Source organism: Zonotrichia leucophrys, chromosome 2 (assembly GCF_028769735.1).
Source record: "Zonotrichia leucophrys gambelii isolate GWCS_2022_RI chromosome 2, RI_Zleu_2.0, whole genome shotgun sequence".
In the NCBI taxonomy this organism is placed as follows: domain Eukaryota; kingdom Metazoa; phylum Chordata; class Aves; order Passeriformes; family Passerellidae; genus Zonotrichia; species Zonotrichia leucophrys.
Window position 1 is genome coordinate 153,106,356 of NC_088171.1, and position 15,542 is coordinate 153,121,897.

The following is a 15,542-nucleotide window of genomic DNA, read 5'->3' on the forward strand; positions in this document are numbered from 1 at the left end:
GAACCAGTTAAACCAGGTGCTGCCAAGGTGGAATTCTAACTGTTTGTTATTGTAATCGCTGGTCATTTTTGGTAACTGCTCATTTTTTATCAGTAAGGCCCTGCGTAAAGCTAAGTTGATAGCCCTTCTTGGACAGAGGGGACCAGGTGAGGGGGCATCAGAGGGCATGCAAAATAACCTCGAGACCAGCATGCCATGGGAAGCCAGCCCACCAAACTTACCGAAAAGACCCCAAAACAATGAACCAACACAGAATTAAGAGATCAGAGTGATGTCTGGACATGAGGAACAAAGTACCGAGTCTGCAGAGATGCTGAGAACCTTTGTTGCCCCTTGCCCTGAGCAAAGACCTCAGCTGGAACCAAGACCAAGAGACTGCAAAAGCCAAAAGTCGAAACATGGGGTATATTGCCACTGCTCTTTTGGGGATGTGACCCCCAGTTCAGCCCTTTAGTGGACAAAACTGCACATTCCTCCTCCTCCGAGTCACCCTGGGGTCGACCGAGAAACTGCGGACCCATTGAGCTTCCCAACCTTGAGCTGGTCACTTTTAATAAAGACAGTAAAAGGAGAAAAAGTCTCCTGCCTTGTTTATTTCTTGAGGGATTGGTTTGTGCGGCTGAGCTCCACCAGGCTGTGATTGCCCTGAACCTCAGCTCCTCACCTGCAGCATCACCTGGAGCCAGCAGGTGCCACCAGGTGAAACAGCAGCCCCCCCCAACCAGGTCTCGTAACTTTTGGAGATCTATTTCTCACCCGAGATAGCTCAGCTACCTTTGGAGGCAGAAAATCGCAGGATTTTTGGAGGTATAAAATCGGCAGAATAGCTTCTGTGGCAGTGCTGGAAACAAAATGGTTTTAGTAAAAGGCAAAATAACAAACAGAGAAAAACTGAGCCAGGTGCAAGAGTGTCACAGACGTGTTTTATGAAAATCCTTTCCTTAGGATTTTTCCTCCTGAGAAGCTGAGAGGCCTCAGGAACAAAATGTAAACAATGGTTATCTGCTGCTGTGGAATGCAACAGGTGCATCTGTGATTGGTCTCATGTGGTTGTTTGTAATTAATGGCCAAGCACAGTGAGCTGGCTGGGACTCTCTGGTCAGTCACAAGCCTTTGTTATCATTCTTTCCTTTTCTATTCTTAGCTGGCCTTCTGATGAAATCCTTTCCTCTATTCTTTTAGTATAATTTTAATGTAATATATATCATAAAATAATAAATCAGCCTTCTGAAACACGGAGTCAGATCCTCGTCTCTTCCCTCATCCTGGGACCCCTGTGAACACGGTCACACAAGAGGTGTGCGACCTTGCCCCTGGTAAAACACCTCACAAAAACAATGAGTTTCTTTGTTCTATTCTTTTTCTAGGAAATTGCCCCGGCGGGACTTTTTGGCTCCTGCCCAATTGGCTGTTCTTGAGTTTGAGGTGAAGTCTCTTAGGCCTATGAGATGCCTTTTCACCTAATGGAGAGAAACTTCTGGGTGTATTTCCTTTTTAAGGGGACAAAGGAGATTCCTTTTTCACCTGATTGAGGCAAGAAACTTCTGGGCTTCTTTCCTTTTTAAGGGGACAAAAGCTAATTTTGCCACTCCGTCACCAAGGGGAACATTCCTGTAAGCAGGTGACTCAGGTGTGCGGATTTGGAGGTGCAGGTCAGGGGGAACTCAGCACCGGGATCAGAGCTGGGAAAAACGCCAATAACTCGTTTTTAAAATGTTAAAAGTTTAATAGTAATAAAATGTGTGTAAAAATAGGAGTATATTGGAGTACTAAAAATGTGGACAATTTGGATTAGGAAAATACGAGGCAATAAAAACAAAGAAGTACGGACATCCTGGTGCCTCTTTCTGGGAAAAATAAGCCCGAAAAAGGACCCATGTTAACAGAGGATTAACCCTCAAAAGCAACAGCCTGTTGCATATTCATACACCTCATCCATGATGCATAAATTCCATTCAAACACAGGATTCTGTCAGGTCAGTGTCAGCTTCTTCCTCTGAATCCTGACGGCTCCTCAGGGCTGAGTGAGGCAGGAAGAACTCAATAAGGGAGCAATAAATTCTCTTTCTCTGAAAGATTTAGGTGTCCTGTGGCTGCTATCTCAGTGAGAGTCCTCTCTTTAAAAAAACGTATCTTACACAGCATAGTTTCTATTTTAACATTTTGTTGTAACATAAAACTATATTTAACACACTACTTAAGAGAATTAACACAGCATAACTTTTTAAGATAACACATACAATAATAATTTGAATATTTGCAAAAAAACCCAATCATTTAATACGCATTTTTCAGAGAGCCATCCCGGCAGAGGGGCAGAGCAGTTTCCCGGTGCCGCTGAGTTCATCCCACGGGCCGGGCAGGGGCTGCAGCGCTCCGAGCGGTCCGTCTGTCCGTCCAGCCCTGCCCTGGGCAGGAAACGCGTCCGCAGCTCCTCCCGGAGCGCTGCGAGCCGCGGGACCGCAGCCAGGTGTGCCGGGGGTGAGGCTGGGAGCCGGGGGATGGGGACAGCGGACTGCGGAAAACGCGGATTTTATCATTGGCTTTTGGCAAATATTAAAATGAATGTTATATGTGCTGTGTTAGAAAGTTGTGCTGTGTTAATTCTATTAAGTAGTGTGTTAAATATAATTGTAAGTTATTTAAAAAAATGTATTAAAAAACGTTAAAATAGAAACTATGCTATGTCAGATACATTTTTTTAAGACAGGACTCGCACTGAGATAGCAGCCACAGGACACCTAAATCTTTCAGAGAAAGAGAATTTATTGCTCCCTTATCAGAAGAAATGAACTTCTTCCTGCCTCACTCAGCCCTGAAGAGCCGTCAGGATTCAGAGGAAGAAGCTGACACTGCCCAGACAGAATCCTGTGTTTGAATGGAATTTATGCATCATGGATGAGCTGTATGAATATGCAACAGGCTGTTGCTTTTAAGGGTTAATCCTCTGTTAACGTGGGTCCTTTCAGAGGCTTATTTTGCCCAGAAAGAAGTACCTGGACTGTCTGTAACTCTTTGTTTTTATTGTCTCATATTGTCCTAATCCAAATTGTCCAGCTTATAATTACTCTAATTATATTGCTATTTTTATTAACACTGTATTACTATTAAACTTTTAAAATTTTAAAAACAAGTGATTGGCGTTTTTCACAGGCTGGAGGTGGCTGAAATAGGGTGGCCAAAATCGCTTCAGGGGCACGGACAGGACATGGACAGACCATGGGACAGGACACCACTGAGGGACACCAGGGGACCACCACCATGGGCTGAGGGACACCTGGGGATCATCCCCACAGGCTGGGGGACAGCAGGGGGACCATCATTACAGGACAGCTGGTTGGATTCTGGAGCAGGATAGCTGGGTTTTGGGCACAGCCAGTTGGAATTTGGGGCAGACTGGCTGGGTTTTGGGCACAGCTGGTTGGAATTTGGAACAGAATGCCTGCATTTTGTGCACAGCTGTCAGTCTGTTCCCGTTGCCTGTGGCTGTCACACACAAAGGACACCTGGTTTGTGTCAGCCCCTGCTGCCAGCCCCAGCCCTCTGTAGCTCCTGGGAGCATTCCATGTGCTCCTCAGGCCCTGATGGATGGGATAATGGGATGAGATCCATGGGATGGGATAAAGGGATAGGATGGGATGGGATAATGGGATGGGATGGGAAGGGATGGGATAATGGGATGGGCAGCTCTGGGGAGCTGAGGAGGGTACAATCCCTGCCACCCTTTTGTCAGAACCTCTCCCACCCATGGAGGATGAGCAGGAAGGACACCGGGACCCCCAGCCTGAGGACTCCGGGCTGCAGGAGCCTCTCCTGGCTGTCACACAGGGAGGACTCTGGGCTCTCACATCCCAGCAATCCCTGTCCCAACAACCTTTAACACCTTCCTGAGCTCTGATTAAAATGAAGACGTGGAACCAGCTCAGTGGAAAACCGGACAAAGGTTCCTCATAACCTGGCCTGGTTTGTTCCTTTTTATCTTTGTTCCAGGTCAAACCTTTCATGGAGAGAGGTGCAGCAGACAGAGCTGGGGACAGGTGTGACCTCTGGGGCTGAAGAAAGGTGCTGGAGATCCCAGGGCTCCAATGCTGAGCCCTCTCTTTGTGCTGCTGGGACAAACCAGGACAATTTGGGACGAACCAGGACAATTTGGGACAACCAGATCCCAGCAGCAGCAAAGCCAAAAAGGAAATTTCTGCTCCCCTGGCTGGAAGGGGAGCTCCAAGGGAGCACATCTGCTCTCAGAGCCAAACAAATGGAATATTTTATTAACAGTTCTGTCAATAAATAGCAGGGGAGCCGAGGGCTGGCCCGGGTGACATTGAGGCTGCAGGAAGTCACGGCACCATCAGGGGCAGCCCAAATGCACAGTCATGCCCTCAGCTGTGCCAGTACCAGCTGTGTTTTCTCTGGGGCTGGACTGAAGGCACCTGAGCCAGTAATTCATGTCCACACTCAGGTGTTTATTATTTATCATCAGTAAAACAGTCTCACTGCTGTGAGTTATGCAGCTTTTCATTAGAAGGCACAGAATGGCCAACAATCTCTTGTTACAAGAGCCTTTAAGACTAAACTATCCAATTAAGAACTGACACCTGGATTATTTTCCCTTTTAACCCAATAACTGATGCCACAGAGCCCACAACGGGGACTATTCTGCCCAATTACAAAATGCCACCCAAACCCATGGAGAAGGAGGAAGAAGCAGCATGAAGAAGAAACCCAGTACAGCACCCTGTGCCCTCCCTCTTGCTTCCATCCACAACACACTAAAAATCCCAAAACCTCAATTTCTCACCAAGTGATACACCTACACTGCTCTCTATAATCTATTTCACACTTTTGTGGATTCCACTCTATCTTGAGGTCCAGGAAACTTTCTCCAGGAATGAGGGTGAAAGCCTGTAAGAGTCGAAATGAGAGATGCGGGACTCCAGGCAGCTCTCCAAAATGCAGTTTATTGCATGCAAATTGCAGTTTATTGCCTACAAAATGCAGTTTATTGTATACAAAATGCAGTTTATTCCATCCAAGGTGTCACAGCAGCCCAGTGTCGTGGGCAACAGCTGTGCCCACAGCTGTCAGCTCCAGCTTCATGCAGGCCTGGAGACACTTTGGTTTTGGTTACAATGCATTATATATTTTTCTTTTGGTTATAATTCATTATATACTTTGCTGAGCATTTTAGTACAGTAGAACCAACCTATACCTTAATTTTTATCTACAGTCTATCATAACTACTGTAATTACCATATTCATGTTACTGTTCTCCAGTCACTAAAAGTTAGTACATTATAGTTTAAGGTGGAAGTTGTTTTTCAGTTTTCTTGCAGCAGAAAATTCTGAGACTTTTTTTCTACTTGCAACTTTGCTGACTTGTTTGCCTGTGCTCTTTCTGCCTGGTGAAAACATCTTCTTGTTTGAGGTGGGTTTATCCTTTGCTCTAAGGCATAAAAACCCTTCTAACTAACACACCCTTTGCCTCCTTGGTTAGCCAGTAAGACTGGCTCAGCAATTCTTTTCTATATCAAAACTTGCTTCCATCTCTATTCCTTCATCAGACTCAACAGTTAAAAATCTTTCTGCTAAGCATACATATCTGTGAGACTTTCCTGTCAAACTTTCACCCTTCCCAACAAAAGTCAGTGCTGCCCTGGGGGTCAGGACGCCCCAAAACAGACACAGAAATATTCCCTGTGTGCCCTGGGTTTGCACACACAGCCCCTGGACAAACAGCTGAGCACGGAGTCCGTGGCATGGGGGTGACCAGGAGGGACAGGCTGGGTGGGCTTAGCAGCCCCAGGGGGATGTGGGATCAGGGGAATGGGGTCCTGGCTGTAGGATTCACGGGGGGTAGGACGGTCAGGACAGACGGAGATGAAAGATCTCTGCAGCCAGGTCAGGAACTTGGGGTTTATTGCAGAGGGCCTGGGTGCAGGGCCCTGCTGGGATTTGGGGTTTATTGCAAAGGGCCTGGGTGCAGGGCCCTGCTGGGATTTGGGGTTTATTGCAGAGGGCCTGGGTGCAGGGCCCTGCTGGGATTTGGGGTTTATTGCAAAGGGCCTGGGTGCAGGGGCCTGCTGGGATTTGGGGTTTATTGCAAAGGGCCTGGGTGCAGGGCCCTGCTGGGATTTGGGGTTTATTGCAAAGGGCCTGGGTGCAGGGCCCTGCTGGGATTTGGGGTTTATTGCAGAGGCCTGGGTGCAGGGCCCTGCTGGGATTTGGGGTTCATTGCAGAGGCCTGGGTGCAGGGCCCTGCTGGGATCTGGGGTTTATTGCAAAGGGCCTGGGTGCAGGGCCTGCTGGGATTTGGGGGTTATTGCAAAGGGCCTAGGTGCAGGGGCCTTTTGGGATTTGGGGTTTATTGCAAAGGGCTGGGTGCAGGGCCCTGCTGGGATTTGGGGTTCATTGCAAAGGCCTGGGTGCAGGGCCTTTTGGGATTTGGGGTTCATTGCAAAGGGCCTGGGTGCAGGGCCCTGCTGGGATTTGGGGTTTATTGCAGAGGGCCTGGGTGCAGGGCCCTGATGGGATTTGGGGTTTATTGCAAAGGGCCTGGGTGCAGAGCCCTGCTGGGATTTGGGGTTCATTGCAAAGGGCCTGGGTGCAGGGCCCTGCTGGGATTTGGGGTTTATTGCAAAGGGCCGGGGTGCAGGGCCCTGCTGGGATTTGGGGTTTATTGCAAAGGGCCTGGGTGCAGGGCCCTGCTGGGATTTGGGGTTTATTGCAAAGGGCCTGGGGGCAGGGCCCTGCTGGGATTTGGGGTTCATTGCAAAGGGCCTGGGTGCAGGGGCCTTTTGGGATTTGGGGTTTATTGCAAAGGGCCTGGGTGCAGGGCCCTGCTGGGATTTGGGGTTCATTGCAAAGGGCCTGGGTGCAGGGCCCTGCTGGGATTTGGGGTTTATTGCAAAGGGCCTGGGTGCAGGGCCCTGCTGGGATTTGGGGTTTATTGCAAAGGGCCTGGGTGCAGGGGCCTGCTGGGATTTGGGGTTTATTGCAAAGTCCTGGGTGCAGGGGCCTGCTGGGATTTGGGGTTTATTGCAAAGGCCTGGGTGCAGGGCCCTGCTGGGATTTGGGGTTTATTGCAGAGGGCCTGGGTGCAGGGGCCTGCTGGGAGCTGCCAGACACAGCTTGGAGCAGGCCCCAAAGAGGGAGAGAGAGATAAAGAGAAGGCAAGAGGGTGGTAAAGAGAGAATGGGAGAATAAAACAGAGGATCAGAGGGCGAGGTTCCCGTTACAATAGAATAAATCTTCTTCTGGTCTTGGAACTTGTGGTTTATTGCAGAGGGCCTAAGTGCAGGGCCCTGCTGGGAGCTGCCAGCCACAGCTCGGAGCAGGCCTGAGAGAAGAGAGGGGGAGAGAGGATGAGAGGGTAAGAGCATAAAAGGGTAAGAGAGCAAAAGTCAAGAGCTAAGAGACAAGAGCTAAGAGAGTGAAGTTCCCGTTACAATACCATAAATCTTCTTCTGTGTTGAATATTCTGATTCTCACTAACCAATCTAGTATAAGGTACAAATCCTATAGCATTTCCATACAACCTATAAGAATCACAACATTACCATACTGTGCTACATTTTAAACCCCAAAAACTCCTCTTTCAACCCCTTCTGCCAAGCTGGCATGGTCTGCTGGACCCTTGCACCTGCTTACAGCAGGTGGTGTAGAGGGTGTTGTTCCATCAAAAGGGGATTACCTTCAGCTGGGCCCACCATTGTTTTCCACTTGTTCAGTAACTGAGGTATCTCAGAGCTTGCTTTCATTTCAATCTCGCTTACAGTTTCCATATTCTCAAAATCTTTTGCCAGACAATCATGTTTATAAGGCTTTCCTGTTTCATCTTCCCCAACACCTGGCTGCTCTCCTGCCCCTGGAGGCATTTCCAGAGGGGCAGAGGGTGCCAGGCAGGGCTCTGTGTGCCCCAGCCATGCCAGGCAGGGTTCTGTGTGCCCCAGCCGTGCAGCAGGAGCAGAGGCAGATCTGAGGGAGGAGGAGAGCAGGAGCAGCTGCTCAGGACAGATGTGCAGGGAGATAAAAGAGCCCAGGGTAGCCTTATCAGGGACCAGGAGTGGCTCTGCTCGGGCTGATGGAGGGGTTGGCGTGTGAGAAAACGGGCTGGGAACGTTGGGGGCTGCTGGAAAGGAGGGTAGGGCTGGCCTGGGAGTGCCTTGCCAGCCCACAGGAGTGCCCTGATGGCCCCTTGGCTGTGTTGGGGTGGGCTGGGGGCTCCAGGGGGGTCGTGGACCAGGCTGGCACCACGTCCCACACTCACTGCAGAGCTGTGTGGCCCCCGTGGGTGCCTGGAGGGGGACTTTCTACAGGAGCATGTGGCGACAGGGGACACGGTGGGACAGTTTTGGGCTGAAAGAGTGGAATTACATCAGGTATCAGATGGAACTGTTCCTTGTGAAGGTGGGCAGGTTGCCCAGAGCAGCTGTGGCTGCCCCTGGATCCCTGGCAGTGTCCAAGGCCAGGCTGGTCATTGGGGCTTGGATCACCTTGGGATAGAGGAAGGTGTCCCCAGTGGTGGGACAGGAGGAATTTTAATGTCCCTTCCCACCAAACCCTTCCATGGCTCCGTGATTCTGTGGTCATTCCGCAGGCAGAGCCGCTGTGGGCACTCCCTCTGCTGTCCCACCATGCCCGTGGGCACGGTTTGGGATTTGCTGCTTCCCCGTTCCTTTTCCAGCAGCTCAGGTCCCGTCCTGGAGCTTTCTCTGTCACCCCACTCCTGTACCACGGAGCCAAGGCGTTTTCTGGTGCCACATTCCCGCAGGGATGGGGTCCCGTCAGTGCCACATTCCCGCAGGGATGGGGTCAGTGCCGCATTCCCATGGGATGGGGTCCCTGCAATGCCACATTCCCGCAGGGATGGGGTCCCTGCAATGCCATATTTCCGCAGGGATGGGGTCAGTGCCACATATCCACAGGGATGGGGTCCCGTCAGTGCCACATTCCTGCAGGGATGGGGTCGGTGCCACATTCCCGCAGGGATGGGGTCCCGTCAGTGCCACATTCCTGCAGGGATGGGGTCAGTGCCGCATTCCCATGGGATGGGGTCCCTGCAATGCCATATTTCCGCAGGGATGGGGTCAGTGCCACATATCCGCAGGGATGGGGTCCCTGTCCGACCTCCCCGTGCCCCGGGAGCGTTCGGGGCCGCTCCATCCCTCCCGTTATGCAACGAGCTCGTAACTATGCAAATGTATTCCGCTCCCGGCTCGCACAACCTCCTGATTTCCTTCAGCTCCCGGCTCTCAAAACCTCCTGTTTGCTTTCAGCTCTCGGCTCTCAAAACCTCCTGTTTTCTTTCAGCCGCTTTTTTTGGAAATGCAGCGCTTCCTGTGGGAGCGCAGCCCGAGTCCCCGGAGCCATCTGGAGCCATCCGGAGCCACCCGGAGCTGTGCCAGCCTCGGGCTGGGGTGGCACCGGGTCCCTGCAGAGCCACCCGGAGCCCTGCCAGCCTCGGGCAGGAGTGGCACCGAGTCCCCGGAGCCATCCGGAGCTGTGCCAGCCTCGGGCTGGGGTGGCACCGAGTCCCCGGAGCCATCAGGAGCTCTGCCAGCCTCCCTCAGGTGGCACCGAGTCTCCGGAACCCTGCCAGCCCCGGGCAGGCCGCAGTGGCACCGGGTCCCTGCAGATCCCTCCCCGCTCTGGTTTTGAGCCCCCTGTCCCCATCCCGCAGCCCCCGGCGTGTCCTGGAGCCCGCAGCGCCCTGTCAGTGCCAGGAGCGGTGACACGGGGCCTGCAGTGCCACCCTCAGAGCGGTCACACGGGGGCCACAATGTCACCGTCTGTGTCACCCTGGGGGCAGCGACACGGGGACCACAGTGCCACCCTCAGGGCAGTGACACGAGAGCCACAGTGTTACCCTTGGAACAGCGACACAGTGGCTGCAGTGTCACCATCTGTGCCATCCTCAGGGCAGTGACACGGGGGCTGCAGTGCCACCATCTGTGCCACTCTCGGAGCGGTGACATGAGGACCGCAGTGCCACCCTCAGGGCAGTGACACAGGGACCGCAGCGTCTCCATCTGTGCCACCCTCAGAGCAGTGACACAGTGGCTGCAGTGCCACCATCGGGGCAGTGACACGGGGGCTGCAGTGTCATCCTCAGGGCAGTGACACAGTGGCTGCAGTGCCACCCTCGGGGCAGTGACACGGGGCCTGCAGTGCCACCCTCAGAGCGGTCACACGGGGGCCACAATGTCACCGTCTGTGTCACCCTGGGGGCAGCGACACGGGGACCACAGTGCCACCCTCAGGGCAGTGACACGAGAGCCACAGTGTCACCCTTGGAACAGCGACACAGTGGCTGCAGTGTCACCATCTGTGCCATCCTCAGGGCAGTGACACGGGGGCTGCAGTGCCACCATCTGTGCCATTCTCGGAGCATTGACATGAGGACCGCAGTGCCACCCTCAGGGCAGTGACACAGGGACCGCAGTGTCTCCATCTGTGCCACCCTCAGAGCAGTGACACAGTGGCTGCAGTGCCACCCTCGGGGCAGTGACACGGGGACCACAGTGCCACCATCTGTGCCACTCTCAGAGCAGTGACATGGGGACCGCAGTGCCACCATCGGGGCAGTGACACGGGGGCTGCAGTGTCATCCTCAGGGCAGTGACACAGTGGCTGCAGTGCCACCCTCGGGGCAGTGACACAGTGGCTGCAGTGCCACCCTCGGGGCAGTGACACGGGGACCACAGTGCCACCCTCAGGGCAGTGACACGGGGGCTGCAGTGCCACCCTCGGGGCAGTGACACGGGGGCTGCAGTGTCACCCTCGGGGCAGTGACACGGAGGCTGCAGTGCCACCATCTGTGCCACCCTCGAGGCAGTGACACGGGGGTCACAGTCCCAAGGCTCCCAGACACCCCCCAGTCCCCTCTGGGAAAGCTCTGCCGGGCAAAAGAAATCTCAGCACAGCCAGAGATGAGACAGCAGGAGTTTATCCGAGCTCCACATCAGCACATCCCACATCAGCACATCCAGGGGTGGGACAACAGGAGTTTATCCCAGCCCCACATCCAGCACGTCCCACATCCAGCACATCCCACATCAGCACATCCAGGGGTGGGACAACAGGAGTTTATCCCAGCCCCACATCCAGCACGTCCCACATCCAGCACATCCCACATCAGCACAGCCAGGTGAGACAGCAGGAGTTTATCCAAGCCCCACCCCGCCCCACACATGGGTTTGTCACCACAGGGACACATGGAGGGATCCGAGGAGCAAAGCCCCACGAGTACCCAGGACCCTGCTGCGCTGGGATCACGGTCAGTGGTGGGACACACAGAGGGACATGAGGAGCAAAGTCCCAGTGGATCTCAGGACCCTGCTGCACTGGGGCTGGGTCAGTGGTGGGACACATGGAGGGACACAAGGAACAAAGTCCCATGGGTGCCCAGGACCCTGCTGTGGCGGGATCATAGTCAGTGGTGGGACACATGGAGGGACATGAGGGGCAAAGTCCCACGGGTGCCTCGGACCCTGCTGTGCCGGGATCTCGGTCAGTGGTGCCGTGGGCGGCTCTGCTCCAGCCGGGGCCCGGTGGTGATGGTGGTGGTGATGGTGATCCTGTTCACCGTCAGCCCTCCCGGGTGGTGTCCCAGAACGCCTCCGCTGTCGACACGCTTGGATGGAGCAGTCCACGGAACTGGCGCTCTGGCGGGTCACAGGAGTAGGAGCCCTCGGAGCGCAGCAGGTCCATGGTGTGCGCGGGGAGGGCCCTGAGGTGCTGCTCCAGGCTCTGGCTGGCCAGGCTGCTGGTGGTGCTGAGCAAGTCCCTGATGGGAGGTCCCCCACGGACAGCCCAGCAGCCCTGACGCTTCCCTCGGGGATGTGGTCGAGAAGAGAGGTCCCACAGGACACCTGCTGCCCTGAACTCCCCACTGACACCTCGCTCTGGTGCCTTCAGGGTCTCCTCCGGGCCCATCCATCGGGCTGGGGTTCACTCTGTGCCACGGGCTCGCCTGGGACCCTCACGTTGCTGTCTCTTGCTGCTGCTGTGGTCTGGTGACAATGGTGGTGACACGGTCTCACCGCTCAGGCTCAGCTCTCCGGCTCGTAGAGCTCCAGCACCCTCCCTCTGTTTCTCCTCGGGGTGTAGCGGAGTGCAGCAGGTCCCACAGGACACATCCCTGCCCTGGAACTCTGGAGCCTCCGTACATTGTGTTTTCAGGGTTGTTTAGGGTCCTCTTGGATGGGGTCAGCCTCCTTCTGCTGCTGCAAGGTCCCTGTTGGATCTTGACTGAAATTGGAATTCTGCCCTGCAGATTCATTTCTTGATAGAGTGGTGACAACAGCATTACTGTCAGGGCAGCGTCCCCCCACGGTACAGCTCCAGCAGCTCCTGCCGCTTCTCCTCGGGGATGTGGTCAGAGAAGAGCAGGTCCCACAGGGACACCTGCCTGCCCTGGAACTCCCCCACTGACACCTCGGCTCTGGTGGCCTTCAGGGTCTCCTCCCAGGCCCCATCCCCATCCAGGGCCGTGGGTTCAGCCTCTGTGGCCACCGGCTCTGCCCTGGGACCACTCACAGGCGCTGTTCTCTCTGCTCTCTCTGCTGCTGCTGTCCTGGTGACAATGGTGGTGACAACGGTCCTCACCTGCTCCAGGCTCAGCTCTCCTGCCTCGTAGAGCTCCAGCACCTCCCTCCTGTTCTCCTCGGGGATGTAGCGGGAGTGCAGCAGGTCCCACAGCGAGACCTCATGGCCCTGGAACTCTGGAGCCTCCACGTGGACCATTGTGGTTTTCAGGGTTGTTTTCCAGGGTTCCTCTTTGGGATGGTGGTCACCCTCCTCTCCTGCTGCTGTCACAGGATCCCTGTTGGAACTCTTGACTGAAATTTGGAATTTCCTGCTTGCAGATTCTTTTTTCTTGATGAGAGTGGTGACAACAAGCATTAACTGCTCCAAGGGCAGCGTCCCCCCACGGTACAGCTCCAGCAGCTCCTGCCGCTTCTCCTCGGGGATGTGGTCAGAGAAGAGCAGGTCCCACAGGGAAGTCTGTCCATCCTGGAACTCCCCCACTGACACCTCGGCTCTGGTGGCCTTCAGGGTCTCCTCCCAGGCCCCATCCCCATCCAGGGCCGTGGGTTCAGCCTCTGTGGCCACCGGCTCTGCCCTGGGACCACTCACAGACTCTGCTGTCTCTGCTGCTGCTGTCCTGGTGACAATGGTGGTGACAACGGTCCTCACCTGCTCCAGGCTCAGCTCTCCTGCCTCGTAGAGCTCCAGCACCTCCCTCCTGTTCTCCTCGGGGATGTAGCGGGAGTGCAGCAGGTCCCACAGGGACACCTGCCTGCCCTGGAACTCTGGAGCCTCCACGTGGACCATTGTGGTTTTCAGGGTTGTTTTCCAGGCTTCCTCTCTGGGAGGTTTGTCATCACCCTCCTCTCCTGCTGCTGTCACGGGGTCCTTGCTGGAACTCTTGACTGTAATGTGCAATTTCCTGCCTGCAGATTCTTTTTTCCTAATCAGAGTGCTGACAACAGTTGTCATCTGCTCCAGAGTTAATAACCTCTCATGGTACAGGTCCAGCAGCTCCTCCCTCTTCTCCTCGGGGATGTAATCAGAGAAGATCAGGTCCCACAGGGACACCTGCTGTCCCTGCAGCTCCCCAGCCGGCACACTGATGGTGGTGCACCTCAGGGCCTCATCCAGGTGTTCTGAACAATCCTTTTCACCCTCCCCAGCTGCTGGCACTGCCCTGTGTGTGCCCCTGGTGTTCACCACCCGCGCGGCGTTCGCGGCCTCTGTCCGGTTCACCATGGTGGTGACCACAGCGCCCACCTGCTCTGTGCTCAGTATCCCTGCCCTGTACAGCTCCAGCAGCTCCTGACGCTTGTCCTGAGGCACGTATCTGGAGAAGAGCAGGTCCAGCACAGACACGTTTTGCCCCCGGAACTCCCCAGCAGTAACACGGACCGTCATGGACTTGAGGGACTTCCTGAGCTGCTGCTCCTGGGCCTGCGTGTCCTGAGCTGGGGGTGACGCCCTCGCCTCGTTGTTGGGCTTGGCTGTGGGTGAGCGCAGAGCCCCGCTGTCCCTTTCTGCTGCCGTGATGGTGGCGGTGAGGACCTCGATCATCTGTGCAATGCTCACTGCCCCCGCCTTGTATCTCCTGAGCAGCTTCTCTCTCTGGTGCTCGGGGACGTAGCGGGAGAAGAGGAGCTCCCAGACGGTGACGCTCTGGCCCTGGAAGAGCCCCACAGCCAGCGTGGTGCGCGCGGCCTGCAGGGCTCTGCGGGCATCCTCGCTCAGCTGGTAGAGCACGGAGCCCTTGTCCATCAGCTGCAGCATCAGCAGCCCCGTGTCCGGGTCGGGCACGCAGCGGCGCAGCAGCTGCAGGTAGGTCAGGTTCTCGTGGGTGTTGGGGTCGAAGCAAGTCCTCGTTTGATTCTCAGGGTCGGAAAGGATCTGGTTCATCTCTTCATCGAAGTAGCCACGCTTGTAGGCCACCTCCACGGGGACACGGTGGCCGCGCACGGGGTCGATGATGCCGCCGGTGGCGATCTGGGCCTGCAGCAGGCGGATGCCGTGGTCCCTGACGATCAGCCCCTTCTGCATGGCCTGGAACAGGGAGATCCTGCGGCCCGTGTAGGGCTCCGTGTACCCGGTCACGGCTCCCTCGGCCGACAGCAGCTTCTCGTAGAAGTCGTGGCCAATGAGCCCCTGAGCCAGCGCCTCCGTCACCGAGAGCCGCGCGGCGCTGGCCGGGTCCGTGAGCAGCCCCGAGGCCGCCTGGGCCTCCAGCAGCACCAGCGCCGTGCCCGGGCTCAGCATGCCCCTCACCATGGCCTCGTGGATGCTCAGCCTCTTCCCCTTGGCCTGGAGGAAGACTCCGGCGATGAAGCTGCTGCCGCCGTCCCCGTCCATCTCCTTGTGCTCACCTGGGCTGCTCTGCTCGTTGTTTATGGAGCATCCACTCATCTTCCTCATCGTCTCTGGGACAGAATCCTGCTCCTGTGGCGTGCTGGGCGTGTCTGGGGAGGGAGTGAGACATAAACTTTAAGGAATTTATAGATTTTAGAGGAGCTAAGATTTTAGTTAGAGATAAGCTTTATTGGAGTTAATTAAAATAAATGGGTAGGCCTTGGTGAAGTTAAGAGTTAGTAGTTAGCTAATAATTATTGCTTGTCAACACAATGCGTGGTTAGCTGGGTTTATAATGAAGAATATAGAAATTGATAAATAGCTTTTAGGAACATAATTGTTTTTAGGAACACAAGACAATTGTTTTTAGGAATATAAGACAATTGTGGCCTCCTCTGTTCTGAAACCAATTGAAGATGGAGAATGGGAGTTCTACCAATGGGTCCATTTGTCATGTTTGCATTGAAAAGGCAGAAAGGTCGGAACGAGGAAGACTTCATTTACTTCCTCATTTTAGGACCCCTCCCCATGACAGGGACCACCGACCCATTTCAAGTAATACACTGCGCATGCTTAATTGCTTTTGAACTAATTACCATATGAAGTGGGGAATGGGATGTATTAAAGTCATGAATATGTATTTGTGTTTTGGGTATTCAATACTTGTA

The 15,542-nt window shown here is 54.7% G+C and overlaps 1 protein-coding gene across 1 annotated transcript in view; it reads right to left on the reverse strand.

Annotated features, from left to right (window-relative positions):
- Nucleotides 1–12,312: 12,312 nt before the first annotated feature.
- EPPK1 (epiplakin 1) overlaps nt 12,313–15,542 on the reverse strand; it is a 45,309-nt gene continuing 42,079 nt past the window's right edge. The window contains 1 exon segment of the mRNA XM_064703232.1: nt 12,313–14,984. Coding sequence (XP_064559302.1) covers nt 12,313–14,984 — 2,672 coding nt within the window.